General features: G+C 43.8%; 1 protein-coding gene and 1 long non-coding RNA gene across 17 annotated transcripts in view; one reads left to right on the top strand and one right to left on the bottom strand.

The window, feature by feature from the left end:
- The window catches only part of NPAS3 (neuronal PAS domain protein 3), an 843,415-nt gene extending 825,819 nt beyond the window's left edge, over positions 1-17,596 (top strand). For 7 of the 11 annotated variants that reach the window (XM_036881327.2, XM_036881322.2, XM_036881329.2 and 4 more), the window contains 3 exons: positions 7,162-7,309; positions 10,704-10,828; positions 11,335-17,596. In XM_036881327.2, the coding sequence (XP_036737222.2) occupies positions 7,162-7,309; positions 10,704-10,828; positions 11,335-12,674 (1,613 nt within the window). In that variant the 3' untranslated portion in view covers positions 12,675-17,596. The remainder of the gene's footprint in view (positions 1-7,161; positions 7,310-10,703; positions 10,829-11,334) is intronic. The other 4 variants (XM_036881323.2, XM_036881330.2, XM_036881326.2 and 1 more) reach the window with 1 other exon arrangement.
- The window catches only part of LOC130679526 (uncharacterized), a 101,766-nt gene that overhangs the window by 56,166 nt on the left and 21,937 nt on the right, over positions 1-23,663 (bottom strand). The window lies entirely within an intron of this gene.

The following is a 23,663-nucleotide window of genomic DNA, read 5'->3' as shown; positions in this document are numbered from 1 at the left end:
AAAAGCCCCCTTATGTCTCATTGCCCAGCATTTCATTAAATGCCCAAGCCTAAGCCACACACTGGATGGAGTACCACGACTGGTTTAAATAATCAAGGTTTATCTCCCTCCCCAGACTTGGGAGGAGACCATCAAACATAAACCCCAAATTAGAGTTCTGCTACCCAGAAAGAAGTGGCAGGATGCTGTTCAATGCACAGCATGACGGCCAGCTGACACTGCCACAGGACGGAGAGGAAAGGTGTTAAAGAGTGAGTCGTAGGAGTTCTCATCACAAGGAGAATTGTTTTCCTTTATTTTGATTTCTTTTTACTGTATCTATATGAGAAGATGGATGTTCCTGAACCTATTGTGATAATCATTTCACAAAAAATATTTGTCAAACCATCATACTGGGCCCCTTAAACTTACACAGTGATGTATGCCAATTACTTCTCAGTACAACTGGGGAGGGAGAATAGCTGTTCAGTGAACAGTCAATAATCACTGGTACATGGAAGTATCCATAATGTTTTCACTTGGATTTCTGAAAATTACAGAACAGGCAAACAAACAAAATTCATCCAGGCCCTTTTAAATAGTCCCAATTTTACAGAACACTAGTTTTTGTATACCTGTGCCTCACCACTTTATGTTTCTTGTTAAAGATGTTTAGTGGACTTACTGACATGACCACATCAAGCAACACAGGGACCACCAGAGATACAACCTAAGTCTGAGTGTTAAGAGCCACCTCACCCTTTGCCTTTTCCTGGGTCTCTCATCCCAGCTTAGCCTCCCCAACACGCCCTTGTTCATCACTTTTAAAGGTAGGTGAAAAATTCACCGAGGCCGAGTCAGACCCCTGCGCTTTAGTAGCCCACACACCACTTTGCGTAGCAGTTACCTCTGTTAGGACTTAGTGCCAGCAACTCATAAGCACCTGTCTCCCATTCAAAGGCAAACAGAGACAAATCCTTCAGAAGGAAGAAAACTTTTCAATAGTCTCCCACCGTAGAGAGACTTGTCCTTGCATCTCAACTTCCAGTGTTTCATCACGTGCCAAACCTCAGCCAATCACTGGCAAGGGAGACAGAGTCACAAGATGAACAGCGACTGATACAGGAGCGGAGCGCCACAGCGCACTTTGCTCTTTGCTGTCCCCCAGCGCCTGGTGGCACTCAAACAAATATTTATCAACTGAGTGACTAAGTCCACCATGTCCCTCATTTCCTAGCCATAAGCCTTTCTTAATTATTAATTTCATGCTGAAGAATTCAACTCTTCCCTTGATTTAGAAAATCTCCAAAAAGGTGTGGGGGCTAAGAAATACATTGCCCTTTGCTATCTTAGGCCAAGAAGGGCAGGCATGAGTAGTAGGGACACTCCCAGGTTGAACTGAAAACAGCGTGAAAAAAACCTGAGACCTTCGGTGTCACTGGCCAGCAAGCACTTTGACCTTCCTGTCCCAGAACATGATGCCGTCAATGTTTAAAAGCCCTGCTCTTGGTACATTCTCAGGAAGAAAAAGGAAATTTATTTTTTAAACTTCCCAAATTGACACGTTCTGAATCAATGACAAGTTTTCTGCATGATTCAATATTAACAGTTAATAAAAATCTATCAATTGGCAGCAGTATAGGAAGAAACCTCTTCTGAGGTTATAAATCACACAGATAGCACTTGAAGCACGGCTTGTCATTAGTGTATTAGGGGGAAAATCCATAGATGATGCATAGCCCTTCACGGAACATCCACAGGTCTTCTGTCCTTAAGCTCATAACTCACATTAAGTATCAAATATCATTAAACTTTACCAAATATTGCTCAGCACATAGATTTACAAAAACACTAAAAATCAATTTGTGATAATCATTTCACAAAATAACGCTGTTTAAAACATCTCGTTCACTAATTGCAAAATCTGTAGGGAAGTGTGCACAGCATCAAAGCCTTGGTTATCCTGTGAGCAGTTCTAAATGGAAACCCGTGTCTGTTGCGAGTAAATAAAGCACATAGTGCACAGTTTCCGGCTCAAATGCTGTTTCTCCTGTGGGTTTTGAAAACGACCTTCCTATAAGCATCAAGGACTCTAACTTTTTAGATAAAGAAACTTGTTCTTGTTTAAAGTCTGTGTCAGGTTCATTCCCCTGTAGCCCACGGTTTTCAAAAGCAGAGGAGAAAGTAAGCCAGAATTTTTTTTTAAAAGTCCTGTTTCCAGAATGAAGTTCCCTGTCAGCCTGCCTTGGGCCTTAGGTGGAGAAGCAGAGATTAAAGAGCCAATATTCTTTTTCATGTTTCATCTGCCAGTTTTGTGAATGTAGAAAGAAAACCAGTGGCTACAGCTAAGCACCCAACTGCAGTATTAAGTAGAAAGCGGGACTCTAACACACCCCCTTACTTATACAGACTCCACAGTAGTGAACTCAAAAATAATTTTTTGAGTTTCTAGGAGGAAGCACCCACTCTCCGTCCACAGCAGCCTCTGACGAAGCACCTCAAGGAGGGGTGAATGGCGCTGCAGATGCGTCCTGCTATCGCCATGACAATAATGAAGCTCTTTGTTCAGCTGGGTGAATGTGAAGTGTGAAATCGCTGATGAGCTCACCATTTCCTATTTATTCTATACTCACCTGAATACACCAAGTATTGCAGCTTTTTGATGCATATGCAAACCACTAAAAAGTGCTTTTGTGAGACACTTTGCTAAAAGGCCGCTTTTGATATGTGTGCTTCATCTCCTCTTCAAACTGAATTAGACTGCTTCCTTCTTCTTAAGACACAAATAACTCACTATTTAGAATCTTTGGCTTTGAGTTTGTAGAACAGCCCAACAGGAAGAGACCATGTTCTCTTTTTTTCTCCATATTTCTGAAGGCAAACGTGTACTGATGTGTTTTGATTTACTAACAGAATTATGTTCCTGCCACAGACACAGGCTTCCTTTATGTCCTTTCAATCTCAGTCTATTTCTGGGGACAAAGTTTTCCCAAGGAAAACTGACATCCCTCCGTTTGTGACTGTGCAGAGCCATGGATGTGCTCTTCAGCTGAGAGTCCATCAGCTCTGGGGGGAGAGTAGGCGGCTCTCAACAAGCAGCCCATTTCTTGGACGCCCACCACTGCGCCCAAACTGAGACCAGGGAGTATTTTTAAAAGATACTCGGTAAGACTGAGCATCTAGCCTTTTGGGGGAAATGTGTATTTGACATAAAAGGTCATGTATTCCAAAAGGTGAGTCTCTGCAATTTTCTTTTGATTGAACTGTATTTGCACTACCTTCATAATTAGGGTGTTTTGACGCTAATACCACAAATTGTCAAATGAGCAGGCCTGGACTAGCTGAGCCAGGAGGATTTCAGTCTCTTTGTCTGTATGGTGTTCTTCTCACAAATGTGGAGTTCTCACTGCCCTCTGAAGAGCACAGTTTGAACTCAAAGGCACCGTTCTTGGAAGGTGGGACAGTGCTGATCCTCAGCAAAACAGCCAAAAGCAATTTTGGTGGCCAAGGCCTTCACAGTGATACCTGGGACCATTTGAGATTGTAAGTGAACCTGCAGAAAATGGACTCACCCTCCCTGTCTTTATGTTTACCCCGTAAAATCTAAGAAAGGCCATGTCAGTGTTTTGAGATCCTTAAATAAAAACAAATTCCTACAGCACAACTTTAAAGACATAATTCTAGCAATGCTGTGATGTGATCGGTGAATTCAGTGAGGGACACGCTGGCTGCTCTACCACAATTTCGGACAGCAAAAACAGACTTTATGATAAACCAAAGAAAAGATACCTAGCTGTGTTAGAAGTACTCAGGCAATATTGTGATGTAAAACTAAAAATATGATCCACATATGTATTTCGCTCTCTGCTTCCTCTCTTTATAGTTTGAGTGCATTGTTGTAAATTTACTCCCGGGCTCATTGATTTGATGAGCACCTACCTCTTCTCAAGGGACAATTAACTATTTTTTAAGGACTTCCCATACAAGTAACTTCTACCATACTTATTTCTGTATTTCCCCACAACAGGAATTTTATAAACTAGACACAGGCATTCTCTCATTTTTCTCCATTATCTAAAGCTACAACTCAAAAATAAAAGTTAACAGCCACTGGATTAAAGAGAATCAAAAAAGTTTTCATGTTTTTCCAGTTGTCTAATTTATTACAAACTAAAAAATCCTTTCGAACTGGCACCAAGGTGGCTTTTCTTCTTGAGCTGATTAGGAACACATGAGCTCAGGAAAAGCTGTCAGATCCTGCCTCTGGCGCAGCTGGAATGATCCAACTGATTTGCCAGTATGATTTTTTTCTTTAAGAAAAAAGCTTCATCCCAAAGTCATAAATTTATATTCTGGAGCCCCAAGCAAAAATTATTCCTTATTCATTCTTAAAGAAGCACAATTCCATTGTGACTTCTTTTATGGGACCTCCTGAAAACCTCCTGCCACTGGGGCAACATTTTGGCCAACATGTCATGCTACAGTGGAAGCTAACCCGGAGCCTCGCTCTGAGTTATCTAGATTCCCACTGACATAAGACGGTCTCACTCAGAAAACCCTGATGCTCAGGGCATAGTCATGATGTAAGTACGTGCTAGAATGTCCCTTTACCTTTTAAGATTTCTGTTTGCCGGGCTACCTCAGGGCAAATAAATGGGTTAGGTCAAACGTGTCTTCACCAGCTGAGCCTGGTGGGCTGCAGGATCTGCTCTGCACTGTTCACCACGGTCCATGAAACCGCCTTAACCCACAAAGATGGTGCCCTAACATCAGTCTTGCAGCAAATAAGCCTTTCAGCCCTTGCACGGCACATACGCAGAGCCCACTGGGGAAGCAGACATTCTGCTGGCTCTGCATGTCAGAATTGAGATTGTTTCTTTGTTTGTTTTTAAGTAAGAGGAAGTATTATTAGCAAGGAGTGGGGGTGATCTTTATGTTGATTCTGCAAATTATAATTTGACTTTATGACTCCTCTTCCCTTTGCCTCTTATGCACTGTATTTGGGAGAGGTGGGGTAATTTTTTTTTTTTTTATTTTGCCTGCTTTGGGTCAGATTCCAGTCCAGAATCCCCAGCCAGGCTGGGCTGATCTGGCCTACCATCTTAGTGTTTTCTTCATATGATTCTAAAAAAGGGCTTCTTAGTCTCTTTGCCTTTATTAAAAATGAAAGAACCCTTTGAAATAATTCCTTATTCCAGATACACAGCAGATAGAATTATATGCTAACCACTGATAGGGGTGCTGTAAGTTTTCTCTGTGAAAATAGTGGGCAGAATTTCCTAGCCCATCATTCCTCTATTAATAGTTAACCAGGCTGAGAGGATTTGAATAGAAGCACATCTTGTCGCATGCGGCAATGGTTTGACAGAAGAGCTGCGTGGCAGAGTTAGTATTTTACTGCTCTCAGCTTCACCACGCAGTTTTGTAGCTGGGGAAGCCATGCATGCAGAATGGCAGAACTTAACAACTGCCTACAAAAGGATAGTACAATGCTACCTGTGGAGCCTCACCACCAAGAGAAGATGACAGTTCCGGGCCTTAAAAATACCCTGAAGTGTTGAACAGTTTCAGAATAGAGTGGCACTATTTGAAGAACTTATCAAAGCAAGTCTTTTCCAAGCAACCGTTAAGACATAATTATTAAATTTTACAACCATCCATTTAGTGTACTGTAAGAAAAAAGAGAGAATGGGAGAAAAGCATCAAGGTATATATGTTTATGGATATAATATGTGGAGGTTTAATTTTTGATGGCTTTCAGAGCCACGAAGAGCAGCTCAGACACCATGGGAAGAGCTAAAATGGCCTTAAACACGGCTCTTTTCCAAAGTGACTTCCCTTTACCCATCCACATTCCCCCTCAAAAAAAAAATCAAAATGTACTTCATGAAACTATTGTATATGAAGCACTTATTAGCCGTAATTAAATGGACAATATGAATTTACTACGTCTTTAGGACTCTGGCTTGTTCTGGTTTAGAGCAAGATGATTAATGCAAATACATATTACTTGAGATAACCATTTAGCAGCTAATTTAGCCAAATTTATTACAGCAGTTAGAGGTTTTTCATTTTAGCAGACGGAGACAAGGACATGCCAAAAAGTGGGCGACGTGGACGAGTGCACACTGCCCTCTAGTGGCCACTTAGCAGGCACACTTTCTGGGGTGTGGAGTCGCTGAGATCTCTAGCCAAGCAGTAACCACAGGTTTTGCACATTTCCGGCATCCTTTTAAACCCTTCCTACCCATAGCACTTTATTTCAGGGGATGATTTACTGCACTTTCCCCTTTTACTAGCTCAGAAGTACCCGGATACAAATCAAATCAATTTCAACTTGGCAAGATTTTGGTTAAAGTATCATTTTTAACATCTGCATTTTAAAGCTCTCTTCCAGCGGGTACTTAATGGCAGCGGTTCACATTACTGATTGTTTTTACTTGTTCCTTCATTTGGGGCCATATTTCAGAGTCTGTGTGGAGCTGTCACTGTGTTTGGCTCTAGCCAAGTCAATTCTGTGCCTCCCTTAGGCCAGTGTTTTTCTTTGACTTAGTTGAGGAATTTATTTTGTTCCAACATTCAGTAAAGTCTCACCAGAATTTGCCCTGAATGACCAATGTAAATTTAGTTCATACCCAGACTATAAATTCTGTTAGAAAAGATCAAAAGGAGCAGATGCATAGGGACCCTGGCTGATACTGCTCACACTGAGGTGGAATGATCAAAGACGGAGGGGTAAAGCATCTTCGGAACCATTCAAATATCCAGAATCTCAAAGAAGCCTACCTCGCAGCTATGAATAAATCACATACAGATTTGCCTTTGTTACTGTCTGACGTCAAACCCATTGACAATATCCACACTGCATTAGGTATTCTGTGAGCCAAAAAGATTTGTAGTCTTTTTATTCTTCCTTTCACACCATGGCTGCCCAAAACGGAATAGAGACTTGCTACAAACGCTAGCAACCCTCGCTCCGGAGCTGCCGCTCCACTGAATTGTTGATTTTATTTGTCCTACTAATGGCCTTCTACATTAAGCAAACAGGGGGGCACCCTGGCTTGCCACAGGACCACCCTTTTCTAAGCTTGAGGTTTTGCAGAAATGGTAATCATTTGGTCCCAATCTTAATACGCTATGCCTTCTGTTTTGTTTTTGTTTTGTTTTGTTTTGTTTCCCTAGTGCTGAACAAGGGCCAGTGTGTGACCAAGTACTATCGCTGGATGCAGAAGAATGGAGGATATATTTGGATACAGTCTAGTGCCACCATAGCTATTAACGCCAAGAACGCAAATGAGAAGAATATCATCTGGGTGAATTATCTTCTTAGGTATATTTTCTAATTCTTTTTCATTTCTGTCTGTTATAAAATATGCATCCCTATGGTTAATAGCTGACATGTTTTATTATCTTTTGATAGTATCTGGTGTGGAATTATGTGGAAATGCTGCTTTTCTTTCCAAAAGAGTCAAAGAAATATGAAAAGATCAGAGCCATGTTGGAAGGTACTTCCAGGGCAGATTCACAAAATTTTCGATAATTCTTGGTCTTTCAATATTTGGGCAGCTCTGCAGAGGTTGCTTTGGTTGCCTAAAAATGCTCAAGCCAAAAAGATACAGACTTTTGTCTATAGCTGGAGCATTCAAGAAGCACCTCCTTCTCCCCACCACAAACACTCACATGCAAGCACTCCAATCTTGTAAAAATTAAGCAAAAGAGGATGATTCATTCCTCCTGCAGTCCATCTCTTTGAAGCACTAAACATGTTACAGAGTTTGATTGCCTAGGCATTAAGGGTTTGGTAAGCAAAGTGAGTTGCTTTACCAGAATCCAGACAGTATCAATATAAAAAGGCAGGCAATCTTTTTTTTTTTGCCTCTGCTGTGTGATCTCAGGCAGGTTTAACTGATATTTTAACATGTCCTCAAATTTATATCTATAAATGAGGCCAAGTTCAACAGCTTCCTAAATATAATCTGCAACACCATTTCTCATTCCTTCCTCGTCTACTTTCCACCTTTGGATTCAAACTAGCAAAAAAGTAACCAAGACCAACAGCCTGGGTGGTTTGTGTTTGGGGACAAGATTTCCAGGAGTTTCTCCAGCAATCTGGCTGCCGAGCTATCAGCAAGTTCAGCCTGACTCTGCCCCACCACTGTCTTTCCTGTCTTCAGCTTCTGTTGGCCCAAAGCCACCAAGCAGGGCCCACATGTGTTCTGAGTAGGAAAATTTCCTATAGGTGCTACGAATGAAGTTGGTGCCATTCAGCTAATCATCTAGACAGGGAGAAGCTGAATCCCATTTTTCTTTGAGAGCCAAACGGACCCGAGATGCTGACAGCGTGGCTCATCAGCACACTGACCCTTCAGAGTGTGCTCACATACGTTGGTGATGACTCGAAGGCATGAATGTGCTTGCTACCAATAGCATATCAATCAGACACTAATGATTATTGCTCTGGAGAGGGCCTTAATGTGCACCACTTAAAAGAGTCTTCATTTATCTACTTTCTTTTTCCTTTTTTGACCTCTTCCACTCTACATTAATTCTCTGTAAAGGTAAAATATGTGTATTTAGTACGGCTTTCTCCAACACCTGATTTTCATGCAAAATGTCCCCTGTGTTTGTGATACATTTAAGATACATTCTGATATCAAGGTAGCCTTTTATGTAGAAGTTAATTGAACAGTGGCCATGTGTAATGCAAATGGTTATAAAAACTCACATGCCAGAGAAAACAGAATAACTGACATTCTTCTGCTATAGGCAAAAATACTCCTGTGCCAAGGAGACCCGTTCTTATTAAAAATTAGACATTGGCAACAGGGACATCTGAGACTAGGAGGTCTGTCCCTCATACTGATGAAACCTAGGGTATGAAAGTAACTGATATGGCTGTTACTCCCATGCAGGGAGATTTCTGCCTTTCTGGATCTTACTGCCTCATCAACCTCATAACTTCCTTCCCTGCCAACAAGTGGAGGGAGGGAGGATTCAGGAGAGGTCGGTCAGTCCGTGCAACGTTGGCTCAACACCACTGATCTAACCGAGGATTAAATGGTACACGCTTTTGAGTGTCAATGAAAGCAGCTTGGATGCCAAAGACCAGTCTTCAGGTTCTAGAGCCTCATCTCAGACCTGGTAGACCTATTACAAGTGACCTAAAGACCCACCCTGAATTCAATAATTAAAGACTGTAAGGTGGGTGACAATGACTTGTGAACCCACATGGCACCTGGGCCAAAGGAGACTATAATATAGATGGGGTTTAGCAAATGAGACTCCACCAAGTCTACCATTTATTATTTAATGGTATCACTTCAATAGACTAGAGATCTAGTAAGGAAAACATCTGGCCTTGGCAAAATAGCAACTAACTGAAGTTTGTTTTTCTTTCCCACATTTTTCTTTCATTCTTCCCTGAGCAATATTTTCATACTACCTCTTCCCAGAATCCCTCACTTCTGGGCCCCTTCCAGGCTTGCCCTTCCATGTTCTGAAATTCCTGCTCTTTCAGGCTTCATCTCATTCCCTCACAATGCTTGGTAGAATTACAGACTCTTCAGAGTATTTGGAGCTGCACATGTGCTAAGGCTACCTTCCCACCATTAGTCTCATCTGATTATCTAGAGAAAGCTCTGCTGCTGTAGCTAATTCACACTAAAGAGTAAATGTCTGATAATCAGTCTCAGTAAATTAACCCTCCCAGGGATATTTGCAGTTTTAGAGTAGTTACCAAAAGTCACTTTTTAATATAGAATTTCACTAGAGATTAACAAATGAATCAGTAATCATCTATTGTAACTCTCTAGTTGGCTAGCCATCATGGAAGGATAGAAGAGGCATTTTGCATATTGAGGCAAGAGGCTTTCCTTGTACCTTCAGATTACAGCAGCCCCTACCACTCATACATCAGGTCATCCTTAGAGCAGGAATTCTAGAAGATAGCTTCCTCAAACTGACCGAATACACTCTCTTTTCCTGAAAAGGCTTGTTTTTGAATTAAAAATAGAACAAAAATTAAGCACATTTGTGCAAATAGAGTTTGATCCCATTCTGTTAGGGGCTCTTCACACTGAGACTCTCCCCAATGCAATCAGATTTCCAGCTAACAAGCCACAGGTGTACACCACATGAGCAGATGAAAATGTGATTGTAATGGGTGTGTTGACAGTTCAGTAGCCATAATCCACACATCCCAAGGTGCACCTGTGCATCTGTCAGGTATTTAGGTGCTGAGGGCCCTGCCCCTCCCCCTGGTAGCTTTGAAGGCATCTGAACAGCTGAGAAGCTCCATCAAGGAACCAAGATGGGGCAGCCACTGACTCATTAGAAGCCCAAGAGAAGATAGGGCACCCCAGGAGGTGTGGGAATGAATTGTAGAGAGTACTTCCCATCCTCCCTCCCTCCAGGTGCTACCCTGGAACGGATGTCAAGCAGCAGAGTTCCCTGGCCCCCAGAGGCACCTGATTATATGAAAGCTTTTTAGTGGCTTTCATGTAGCATTTGGGTATTCAATCATCACAGCAGGGTGCACCTGTACCCCAGCCATGCAATCCAAGCTTCTGTAAAAGTCCCACGATGAGCTGAGAAATGATTCACGTTTAGTTGTTCAAACTCTCTAAACTCCAAAGGTTGGGGCAAGGAAGTGGGGAGAAGATGGTCAACAGCAGACCATAGGGCACGGGTGTCCGCACTCCTGATGAATGCCTGCCTCCCCGCAGCAACCCTGAGTACAAGGACACGCCAATGGACATCGCACAGCTTCCCCATCTGCCTGAGAAGACCTCGGAGTCCTCCGAGACATCCGACTCTGAATCAGACTCTAAAGATACCTCAGGTATTACAGGTATTAGCACACCTCCTTGTCCTACAGTTGTGGCTGTCCTCTCAAACGTGAGGGCTGGGCAGTGGCCAAAGGGCCACCAGCAGGGCTTAGCAACTGGCCACATTTTACAGAGAAACCTATGCCACATCAAGTTACCACTGAGTCTCTCTCCACACATATGCGTATATATTCTTATACCCCAAACACATATGTACACACGTGTATATATACATGTGTATATATAGTATTATATAAAGATATACATATATATGTTGTGTATATATGTAATGGTTTATAGTCATACACATATATAGGTATATTGTGGTGAATAAGCCTATGTACACAATACACAGAGAGAGAGAGAAGCCTAGGCTTTCAAGTATCAGAGGTGGTGGAGCAGCTCAGGTGGGGCAAGACACCTCCCCAGCCCCGCGCCCCGCAGCTTAGAGGTGGGTCACGCCCCGCTAATGGGTGTCTTCTGTCTCTCCTCCCCCCGCCGCGCCACCCCGGCCGCCGGCTCCACGCAGAGGAAAACGAGAACTCCAAGTCCGACGAGAAGGGGAACCAGTCAGAGAACAGCGAAGATCCGGAGCCCGACCGGAAAAAGTCGGGTAACGCGTGCGACAACGACATGAACTGCAACGACGACGGCCACAGCTCCAGCAACCCAGACAGCCGCGACAGCGACGACAGCTTCGAGCACTCGGACTTTGAGAACCCCAAGGCGGGCGAGGACGGCTTCGGCGCGCTGGGCCCCATGCAGATCAAGGTGGAGCGCTACGTGGAGAGCGAGTCGGACCTGCGGCTGCAGAACTGCGAGTCGCTCACGTCTGACAGCGCCAAGGACTCGGACAGCGCGGGCGAGGCGGGCGCGCAGGCCTCCAGCAAGCACCAGAAGCGCAAGAAGCGGCGAAAACGGCAGAAGGGCGGAAGCGCCAGCCGCCGGCGCCTGTCCAGCGCGTCGAGCCCCGGGGGCCTGGACGCCGGCCTGGTGGAGGCCCCGCGGCTGCTGTCCTCCCCCAACAGTGCCTCGGTGCTCAAGATCAAGACGGAGATCTCGGAACCCATCAACTTCGACAACGACAGCAGCATCTGGAACTACCCGCCCAACCGGGAGATCTCCAGGAACGAGTCCCCCTACAGCATGACCAAGCCCCCCAGCTCGGAGCACTTTCCGTCCCCGCAGGGCGGCGGGGCCGGCGGCGGGCTGCACGTGGCCATCCCCGACTCGGTCCTCACGCCGCCCGGCGCCGATGGCGCGGCTGCCCGCAAGACTCAGTTCAGCGCCTCGGCCACTGCCGCCCTGGCCCCAGTCGCCTCTGACCCGCTGTCGCCCCCGCTCTCTGCGTCCCCGCGGGACAAGCACCCCGGGGGCGGAGGCGGAGGCGGGGGCGCCCCCAGCGCATCCAACTCGCTGCTGTACACTGGGGACCTGGAGGCTCTGCAGAGGTTGCAGGCCGGCAACGTCGTGCTGCCGCTGGTGCACAGGGTGACCGGGACCCTGGCCTCCACCAGCACGGCGGCGCAGAGGGTCTACACCACGGGCACCATCCGCTACGCTCCCGCAGAGGTGACCCTGGCCATGCAGGGCAACCTGCTGCCCAATGCGCACGCTGTTAACTTCGTGGACGTTAACAGCCCCGGCTTCGGCCTCGACCCCAAGACGCCCATGGAAATGCTCTACCACCACGTGCACCGGCTCAACATGTCGGGACCGTTCGGCGGCGCGGTGAGCGCAGCCAGCCTGACGCAGATGCCCGCCGGCAACGTGTTCACCACGGCCGAGGGACTCTTCTCCACGCTCCCCTTCCCCGTGTACAGCAACGGCATCCACGCGGCACAGACTCTGGAGCGCAAGGAGGACTGAGACCAGGGCTCCCCCGGAGGCATCATCGGCGTTTTCGTTTAGACCTTTAATTCTAGCACTTTGAATTCGAGCAGGTCAGCGTCTTCTCTCACCACGACGGTCCCCACCCCACCCCTTCTTTCTTTAACTTGACTATTCTTTCCTGTAAAGATATGTTTATTTTTTGCCTTCAGAGAGTCAGATGACCAGTTGCCTGCCATTTTGTCGTCTTCTAAGATGTGTGTTGGGTTGTTTTGCTTTCCTTTGCATCTTTATTAAGATGTCTTTAATGTGTATATGCCTCTGCCATAGAATACTCAGTCTTGTGGTCGAGAGTTTTCTCAAGTGACAACCATTGGGTTTTCTTCATAAAGATCTTGATATGATCAAGATTGAAAGAGACAAGCAAACAATGTGCCCTGTTTGACTAAGTCAAATGAAATGGGGTGGTGTTTTGTTTTTTGTTCCTAATTCCTTTAAAAATAGGGGGATAGTATTTTAGAATTTTATGCAGAATTTAATTCTCTTTTTATGATTAAGATTTTCTTACTTGCACATAAAAATAATTTGGGTTCTTAAACTTAATTTCTGGCCTGTGACTAGAATGTTTAAAAAAAAAAAGTTGGACTAAATGTTAATTACTGAAACATTAACTTAATTTCTAAAACCATGGTGCTATCATTTATTAATCTGTAATGTCTTCATACAAAATGCAGCTCCTGGGCTGGGTTTTGGGAAAACCGTGTTCTGTCCTGGTCTGGAGCCCCGTTGCTGCAGTCTCCTTGGTTAGTTAAGACAAAGCCCTCATTAACATTTGCTGCAGGACTTAAAATTTTTTACCTCCCAACTAACAAACATAGCCTCACGTTAAATTTAATGGGTCAGTAAAGCTCTTTTTAAAGGGGCTTTTGGAAAATTCCATCAAACTGATTTGAGGAGCAGTTTAGGTACATACTGCCCTTTGATGAGCTTTTTTTTTTTTTAAATTCCTTTTCTCAGTCTGACTGAGGCTAATTTTTGCGACATCAATAACACTTCGGAGTAAAAGAAGGAAAAAAATATTTAACATTTTTTTTTTCATTTCTTGCTATAAAAGGAAGATTGTATTTTGGGGGACTGATTTGATTTGATGGAAATATTTTTTTTCCCTTTGGTTCTCTTATTTCTAGGTGGAAACCAATAAGGTTTAACACGAAAGAGTGGGTTAATAAGCTTCAAACAGATAACTGCAACTGAAAACTGCACATTAAGTAAAAAAAAGAAAAAAAAAGAAAAAGAAAAAGAAAAAAATATCCTATTTTGTCTTTGTTGCCAGAAATCAGTGTAGTGTCAAACACTCCAAATGACTGTCAAGTGTAAACCCTTCTTCCACTCCACTTTTGGCAGCTGTTGGTTAAGGCCTCTGATAACAGATGTGGGAACTGTAATGTGTGCGGTGTGTACGTGTCCTTGGCTGTCAGCCCATTGCCGTTTCAGTGTGTGTTTCTATATGCAGTATATACTAAGCTGACGTAGTCGTCTTGTCCTTTGTCTTCTCTGTGCTCTATCTCTAGTCCGGAGTGGTACAGTCCCATTCCTGCAGTCCTAGTGAATCGGTGCTTCTTGGGGGTTAGTGATTTTTGTGTGGTGGCTTTCCTCTGTCATGTCACCCTATGCTGCTTCTACTGTCTGTGAATCTTCGTTTCACTTTTTAAGATTCCTGCTGTTGCTTTGCTGGTGTATATTCCCCCCACCTCTCCTTTCTTTCCCTCCCTCTTTCACATCCCCTTTTCCTTCCTCATCTTTCCTTCCCTCATTCTCCAAGATATTTTCATTCTCAGAGATAAAAAGACTCTTAACTAGCTCAAGGTTAATGGAGCCATTTTTCCCACAGTGGAGTTCTGGGTATGACTCTTTCTTCCAGAGTACAACACAAAGCTCTGAAGAATAATGCTCAGATAGATTAAATAAATTGATGCCATATAGCCTCAGTTATTAACATTCCCAGAGTCCCTTGTGCTCTCCCTATAAGTAGTGGGTGCTTTTCTTTGGTTTCTGTCCAGGTTGGCTGATGGAGCAATATGTAAAGCAATTACCAGTGGGACAGGAAATTATTTCAAAGGTCAACCAACATTTTTTAAAAATGAAAGGGGAGGTGGTCATGGAATATAGAATTGCCATATATATTTGTTTCTGCGTGCAATGCTAATATAGTAATTCGGCTGTCCTTTGAATATCACTATGTTGAGTGGATTCCTCTAGGACCTTTGATTCCATGAGTTGGACCCATATCACTGTGGAATAATAGCAAAAAGAAGTTAAATGCCACAAATTTTAATAGGGATCTTACCTGAAGGATTTAAGTACGTTTAGAAGGTGAAGAGGGCCAATCATGATATTTAAAGATTAATTTTGGAAGCTCTACTCTAGCTATCGGACAATCAAAGGAATGCACCTATCAGCTACAAAGAACAGCTAAGACAGCTGTTTTTTTTTCTTTTATAAATGTTTCTGTGTTGTGTCAAAATGATTTCTGGTGATTTAAACTAACAGATAATCACAGCTGCTGTCTAAATCCATAGTGTTTAAAATTACAAAATGAAAAAAAAAACACGTCATTACCTGTGAAGACTGTGTCTGTGTTTTTAACTATTTCTTGTACAAATATATGAAAACTTTTATGAGGAGACTGGTGCCAAGTAGCTGAATAATGGGGAAAGGGATATTCTGTTCGTAAAAATCTTAGCAGTGTTACCAACTCTACAATATATATATAAAAAAAATTAAAACGTTACAAAGCGACAGCTATGGTACATTTGTTTTGTGTGAAGCTAACCGGACCTAACTTCCTGAGTGCCTGGCTTATTTTGAAACATTTTTTTTCATTGACCATTGATAATGCTGCAAATCAGAAATGTACATACTTCATTTACAACAGGGTTCTTTTTATACTTTTGTAGATTCTCATACATGTCACATACATGGTTGTCTTTATGTAACTTAATTTTTTCATCCGCAGGTGCCATTTTCATAATAAACTTCTCTTGGATTTGTTACTATCTGGCATCATTTCTTTTACATGCAACCATCCTAACTAATGAATGCTGGTAGTATTTGTTTAAGCAGGTACCTTGGTCATTATTCTTGATTTAAAAAAAAAAAGTGAAAAACAAAAATGCATCCATATTTTTGCTAGTTTTGGAAAAAATGCATAGCTTGTGTACTGATAAGGCTGACAAGGCACAGATTAAGTCGCTAATCCAAATACTACACGGAACTTTCAACCATCCTAAATTTTCAGCTACCCTAACTCATTGTCATACTGAGCATTATTATTATGCACATTATCAAAGCTGAACAATGGGCCTGCAACATCAACCACTATGGGAAATGTGCATTTTTCTCTTGATTAATGCACAGTAAGTGACGACAGTTTCCATACATGAATCATTTAAAATGCACTCGATATTTTCATTTATTACAATATATAATGTATAACCAACTGTTCCCTTGCTTATATCTTCTTGTTAAACTAAATATGTGTTTTCTTCCTCCAGTCAAGCTGAGTAGGACATGGTTGTGCTGGATTATCGGTTAGCTCAGCACGCAGCCTGTCACATTTAAGGCAGAGCAGCTAGCTAACTCCAAAAGAGAGAGAAAGAGAACACAAACTTCAGCTGCTATCTCAAAGTTAAGGATACAGATGAGTCAACTGTTAAATCTGTGCTGTCCAGAAAATGAAGAGAGCTGAGCTGAAAGAAAAGGCAAACACTTGTGTCTGAAAGCTGCCAGCTGTAGTATCACATCCTAGTTTTGAGTCTTCAGGGACATTAGCCACTTTGAGGGTTCTTTTTGTAATGGACGGTTGCTTCTGTCTAATGGATATGGAAGTGCAGTTATGGTTGTGGGGCCCTAGATTTCTCCCCAATGCCCTTTATGGGTCCTTGAAATAAGAACTTCAATATTGGAAATGGGCAGAGAGTGACTGAGAGCACAGAATTGGGTTTTCCCAACACTTCTCCAAAATTCATCTCTCCCTTTTGCTCTTAAAAGTCAGAAGAATACAGTCTAGTAAAGTTGAGAAGAGAAACATTGTTGAAGCTAGAAACTCAATCCTGAGAAGATGAGTGAAGGCTGGCTCACTCAAGCCACTGTGTCTGGTAGGTGGTAGTGGGGCTGGCTCTCAGTGGGGGCCTCCAGAGTTCTGCATGGGGAAGGGCTGACCTAGGCAGAAGGGCTGTTGTAGGAGTATGGGATTTAGGACCAACCCTCTGTCAGCTGATGACTGTGTTGGTCAACCATAACACTTTACTTCTGGACATCCCTTCAGCCCTGTGACCTGGAGGTGGTGGAAAAGGAAACAGGGAGACCAAACATGCATAGGGAAACTGACATCCTCACAGCATCTGGAGCTTTATCAGTGTAAGTGGTGGAAATCCTGGATTTGTACCCAAGCTCAGGACTCCCTACCTATCAACCTTTTATTTACACCCATCATTGCTAAAATATATCACTAATGGAATAAAGAGTATCTCTCAGCCAGAAAGTGAGCAAGCCCTGGGCTCAGACCTGCTGCCCATTAGGCAGCACCACCACTGCTGCAGTCCCAGGCCGGCAGCCCAGCCAGGGCCCCGGGCTCCTCAAGGCACAGGGCCCCTCCCTTGTCAGGCTGGCAGCACGTCAGGTTGTCAAGGCTCCAGTTTGCAGGCAGTGGGCAGAGCAGTGATCTGTGGCCAGCTCTCTGCACCTTCGCTCTTCTCCTTCCCAGCCAGTACAGATACTTGTTTATTTGGCAATAAGGAACAAGAAAAAAAAAAACTTAAATAAAAGCAGCAGCCAGGACAAGAGGGAACATATGCATTCAGTTGAACATAAAGAAATTGGTTTTAGTTCTTGTGAACTATCATTCTTATCCATCTTTACCTACTCTTTGACAAAGCCTGCTTACATTAGGCATGTTTAAAACTATTTGAAATCAATTTAGCCAAAGCCTTGCACTGAAGCTAAGAAGTATCCAGCCCAGAAGATAGTCTTCTCAGGCCACGATTATTATCCAGGACTACAAAGTAGAAAGAATGGAGAACTTGGGAGAGAAGGACAAATACCTTTGCCAATACTTCATATCATGTAGTGAAAATAGACAAACTTTGTTCTTGGGCCTTGGGCCTAATTCCTGAAGGACGATGACAACTAGCAGACTTCAGAAACAATTCTGGGATGCTAAGGTAAGTGCACACCCTTAGTTGCTCCAGCTTTCCTGTATCTCCTAGGAAATCATTATGAAGAAAGAGGGCTGGTAAATGCACTGCAGGCACAAATCATGGCTTGTTCCATAAGTTCCCCCACCATGAATCTCTAGCTCAGTGATTCACAAATAGTCTTCGCTCAGTGAAGATCCATGAAATACTGATGGATGAGGGCACGCAAACAAATGAAAACTGGAACGTGACTTGTCGAGAGGCAGAGGTGCCACTAGAAATGTCCATGTGGTATGACAGGATGGCTGGAGTTGCTATCAGAAAAGGAACAGCAAAATGGGTAGAGCAGCAAGTTCAGTCATTCCTGCCACCCCGGGGAGTCCAGACGGCTAGCCCAGGGTTGGCCATCAGTAGGTTGGCTGGAGGGTGTGCATGCGTGACCGTAGTACTGTCTATTGTGAGCACAGCAATAAATTAGGTAGAGCAAATAGAGAAAGGAGAAGGAAGGGGGAAAATACTCAGGCAGTTAGTAACCAGCTTAGTAAACTCTGACTTCCTATCTTAGATTCCAAGAAGGTACCATTTAATAATGCTTCCTCACAGATGAGGGTTGATCGGTATCAACTCAGCTGTCATCCAGGGAATCTTAGCAGCTGAGAGGGACCCTCTCCTGTAGAAATCATAACTCCTAAATTCTAGTGGTCAGGGTCTTGATAGCCACTATTGGGTAGCTGTAATTTTTAAAGGGTATTAAGCTGAAATCTTACCTCTGGAATTAAATGGACTAAGTCTAAACCCTCCTCCATCTGGCCTTCAAATATATGAAGATGGATGTCAGAGTTATAATAAGTATCTAGGCTAAATGTCACCTGTTCTTTCAGTCCCTCCGATGGCACGGTGGCAGATCCCTTTACCACCCAAGTTGCTCTCCTCTGGGCACACCCAGATTTGTCAAGGCCCCTGTCTTGGTTTCCTGGGGCTGCCTGACTACCACAGACTGGTGTGGGGAAAAAAAACAAAATTAGTTGCTCACAGTTCTAGAGGCTAGAAGTCAGAATTCAAGGTGCCAGCAAAGTTGATTCCTTCTGGAAGATCTGAGAGGGAGTCTGTTCCATGCTTCTCTCCTGGCTTGACAGCTACCAGTGACCCTTGGCATTCATTGACTGGCAGGTCCATCACTCTGATATCTGCCTACATCACCATACGGCTGTCTTCTCCTGTGTCTCTGTGTCTTCACATGGAGCTCTCCCCTCTATGCCTCTCTCCTCTCCTCTTAAGGACCCCAGCCTTACTGGGCTAAGGATGCCTCTCCTCCAGTATGACTGCATCTTAATCCACACCCACCACAGCCTATCGTGAGAAGGTAATAGAGTTAAGATCACATGCTGAGGGACTGGGGGTTAGGACTTCCACTTCTCAGAGAACATAACTCAACCCATGACAGCTGCTATTAAAATGTGACACCTTGGACCAATTGCATAGCTCCAGATTCAATTCAGTCCAGGGCTTGCATGGGATGGAAGTCCCATTACATCTCCTGCTCAGGACTCTGAGCTTGTAATTAAAATAGCCTGACACTGCAGCCCCTTCCTGGCAGCCAGGCCAAACTACTCTCTCATCCTGAGTGTCTAGTCTAGAACACCTTGGTCTTTGCACAAATGTTTGTTAAGGTCAGTCTCCCACCTCCTTTATGTACACAGCCCTCGTGTAATGCTGGCATGTGCTTAGGTGAAAAACAATCCAAGGAAAAAGTTCACTAGTTATGGAAGGAGAGCAAAAGCCTGCCCCTGTCAAAGCACATTTCTCATTTTCATTGTACTTTACGTGCCCTCTGAGGCTACTTTGCCCAGCCCTGGTGGAGACAAGAGACCTGCCCCAGTTTTTATGGACCCCTGGGGTAAAGGCACGCAATGCATCCATAATGAAGATTCCCACTGGGAGACTCACTTGTAAGTAAATTGAGGCAGGAATTAAACAACCATGGAAAGGAAATGGAAAGAATCAGGGAAACTACCGGATCAACCTTTGCACATGAGCAGAACTAGGCTGAGGTGACAGGTCTCCTGACATGTACATGTAAAATTATCCACTCGAAATTCAAGGAAGAACCATGAGACCAAACTCATCAACTTTCTGAACATGAGTAGGTCTCCTTTTGTTCCCTTTTATGGGTCAAAATCAGCCAGAGGAGTATAAGATTGTTTTGTATTTTTCCGGGGGGACAAAGCACCATTGTTTCTCTGTCTTCTGTTCATCTCTATTTGGCAGTCATGAGACACCAATCGAATGACCCAGGTAATGTTCCTATATTGAAAGAATTTTTCTAGAAGAAAAAATTCAGTCTTAAAAAAATATATATGCAAACTATTAAAGCTACTTTAAGGGGAAGAAAAAAGGAGCAGAGGGTAAGGAGACAACTTTTCCCTGCACTGAAGGAGTTCTCAGATTTATAGTGGAAGTGTCAGAAACAGGATGTAATATCCATGTGAACCCCCCCTGCCTCCCCCAAACAAAACCATTATACCCTTGATGAATTATTGACTTTAGAGTTTTATCTGTGTCATGAATAATCACAAACTTGGGAGTCTCAGGGCACAGTTCATAAACAAATAATTATATCACAATGATAATTTTTCAGGAATTACAACATCAATCACGGCCATGTTATTATCAAGTACATTTTCTGGTTGCCTCTATTCATCAAAGCCTCCTCCTTCTCCACCCTTCCGCACCACACAAGCAAAACTCATCACCAGATTGCCTCTTATTTACACATCACTCAAAGCAGGACAGAACAGACACACACAAAATGGGCCAGCCCAGCATTTATGAGAGATGAGTTTTCATTAAGAAAGTTCAAATTAAATGCATTGAGAAAGATGGAGGGGGGAGCAAATTAATTATTCCAGACTCCCCCAAAGAAGCATCTTTAAAAAGATCTCGTTCAGAGGATAAAAACAGATGGAAGGTTTATTCCATTTCAGGCAGTATTAATAAAGAAAAAGGAGTTAGTCTCTGAAAGCCATGGAAATTGCAGCCATACAATGTGCTGCTTAAAAAAAAAAATAATGGTCACACCTGTGCATTTAGTTTAGACCACATTCTACAGATACCTCTTCAGGTGGAAGAAGTGAAGTGGATACAGAACTTGGAAAAGGCATAAATACCTTATCTGAGTCCATATACAAATTAGTAATAAGCTGCCCAGGATGTTCAGATCTGATTTAAACCACATTACCAGAATGGTAACAGAGCATTAACATTTCCAAACACAGTAACAGTACAAAAAGCACCTCTAACTACTTTACTTGTTATTTAACATCACTTTAGGCCCAAGGCCCACTCCCTGAACAACATATTCATCTCACAATCCAAAAGAAAAATAAATGAACTCCTTGTGCTCAAGAGCATTCTCATCGGCCTCTGTTTCCAGCTGGCAAGCTATGCAGGCAAAGCGACATGATTCATAATGACCAATCGGGGGAACATTTCAACTCCTCAAAGGGAGATACCAACCTAAGCAACCGAGACATCCCAGTCCCCCCAGAGCACCTCACTCTTGATGACAGCCCTTGTGTACACATGGCCTGAGCTTAGATCAAATTCTCTTCTTCTTGGCATCAAAGTGTGTCTCGGAAAAGGTAGTGCTGGGGCCCGGCAGTGAGCACCACAGGCCAGGGGAGGCAACACCATGTCAGGTAAAGATGCTGAACCTAGTCTGGTCAGCCCCAAACCCCGCCATCCGGGCAGCCAGCAGGCAGCTCAAGGTCTCAAATGCCCTGTTCTACTCCAGCGCAAACATCGTCTGCCCTTTCCACTGCTCTCACTTTAAAGTCTTGTAGTTTCTTGAATGTACCTGAACTATTGTTAAGTTACCCTGCCTTAAGACCAATCATAATATATAAACTGATGGAAAAGAGGGGAAGGAGAATGGGAAGGAGAAAGGCAGGTACAGCTCCTAGTCCTTGGCCCTGTAAACATCCACACATCCCCTTAGAGCCTCCTTCTCCACCTGACGCGGCAGTGTGTTCACACCTTCGGCAGCAGGTCATATCTCTCTCCTCCCAGACAAGGCTGCGCCTCTGGTGGGGCTGCTCTCCCTCCCACCTGGCCTTGTGCCTGCCTCTGTCCCTCCGCGCTGCACCTTCACAGCTCCCCTGGGGGCGGGTTCACTTTCTCCCTGAGCGGTAACCTGGCCTCTCCTGCCTACCCAGCTCTCTTTCCATCCAGCACCCCCTTCAGCAAGATGAGGCCCCGCAGACAGCCAATCAACCAAAGGTCCTCTGGGGAAATAGACCCCTTTTAGAAAGCTGGGGAGGGGCTGGCTATAAATTCAGAACATTTTCATTTGGGGGATCACATTAAGTGATCCAAAAAGCATACATGATCCTCTGGTGGAAATGCTAAGAGCTCTGAGCTGTACTTCCCCGCACCCCTCCCCTGCAGGGCGGCAGACGCCCCTCTGGGAGAGGGAAGCTGGGCCATAGGGGGAGAAGGGGAAGAAGTAAGGAAGCTGACTTAAGTCCTAAGTTCATGACCCAGCCCCGGGAAGGCGACAGCAGTCCGCACTACAGTCCACACTAGCCAAGGTCCTCCTGGCATAAGCAGCTTTTGTAGCTTGTACTGATTCATCCAGGAAGCCTCAGTGCCCACAGGCCTTGGATTCACAGATCTCAGCAGACACCTCTGCTTTGGAGTCACATGGAAAAATAAGAGACTTATAAACCATTAAAAGGACATTTTTCCAAAATACAAATCTAACTGCCATTTCCTTAATAGCATTTTCAAGGATGAGGACACTAGTAATTATTTTTCATTTGTAACATTTTAAATACATCTAAAGGCAGCTCAGATTTATTCCTCCAGCATTTACACCTTACCTCCCTATATGCTACATGCTACTCTGGATATTTACATAGAGTTGCCCAAGTTAGAGACATTTTCCAGACATTGATTAATCTATAATTCTTTGAAGTAAGGAAGCATTATTATCTCCACTTTACAGATGTGGAAACTAACGCACAGAGGTTAATGATGCCCAGAGGTCAAACATCCAGTCGATTGCAAAAGCAGGTTTTAAACAGAAGCTACTGTTTCTGCTTGTAGGTTTAATTCAAGTTTGTTCTTAGCTCATCTGCCCTATTCACATCAGAGCTGTCTCCTGCGTTGGGCCACCTCTTAAATTTTGCTGTAAGGCCCTTAATGTGCTTCTTGAAAACCCAGTGCTTTCCTTGCCTGCTGTCAGCATTTACTCTCTTCCTACTCATGCCTTTGCACATAAATAAGAAATGTAAACTCCTTTCTTGACTGTTTTGCAACAGTTTTGCATTGCTAAATAATACTATTATTTCTTTAGTTTTTTATAATAAGTATAAACTCTATAGTTCTGTCTAAGCCTAGAACCTTATATTTCGATTAATTTCTGGCAGTTGCCTTACATTTAGTGAGAATCTACCCAAGCTAAGCCCAGGTTAGAGATGAATAAAGTACTACCCTCTGCCCTTAAGTAGTTCACAAGGAGAGAGAGAGAAAAAAATGTAAAAGTGAATCATTACAAAAGAACAACAAAGTGACGTGATGGACTTGTAGAGTAGGTATTAGGGGTACAACTGGTGATGGCAAATAATTCAGGCCATGAGGGTGGAGAAGCCCCTCCCAGGAGACGATGCTTAAAGGAAGTCTTGACAGGTAAGTAGGAGTTAGTCACGGGTGTGGAGGAAGAGTGGGTGCTAAGGCACAGGAACGTCACGGAGGCATGAGTTTGCGAATAATTCAATATGCTGGAGTGTGGCCCCACCTGGTATGTGAGCAGAAGCCAGCTGACAACTGCATG

Source organism: Manis pentadactyla, chromosome 11 (assembly GCF_030020395.1).
Source record: "Manis pentadactyla isolate mManPen7 chromosome 11, mManPen7.hap1, whole genome shotgun sequence".
NCBI classification, from domain to species: Eukaryota; Metazoa; Chordata; class Mammalia; order Pholidota; family Manidae; genus Manis; species Manis pentadactyla.
The sequence above is the reverse complement of the archived record's forward strand: the minus strand, read 5'-3'. Positions and strand labels throughout refer to the sequence as shown.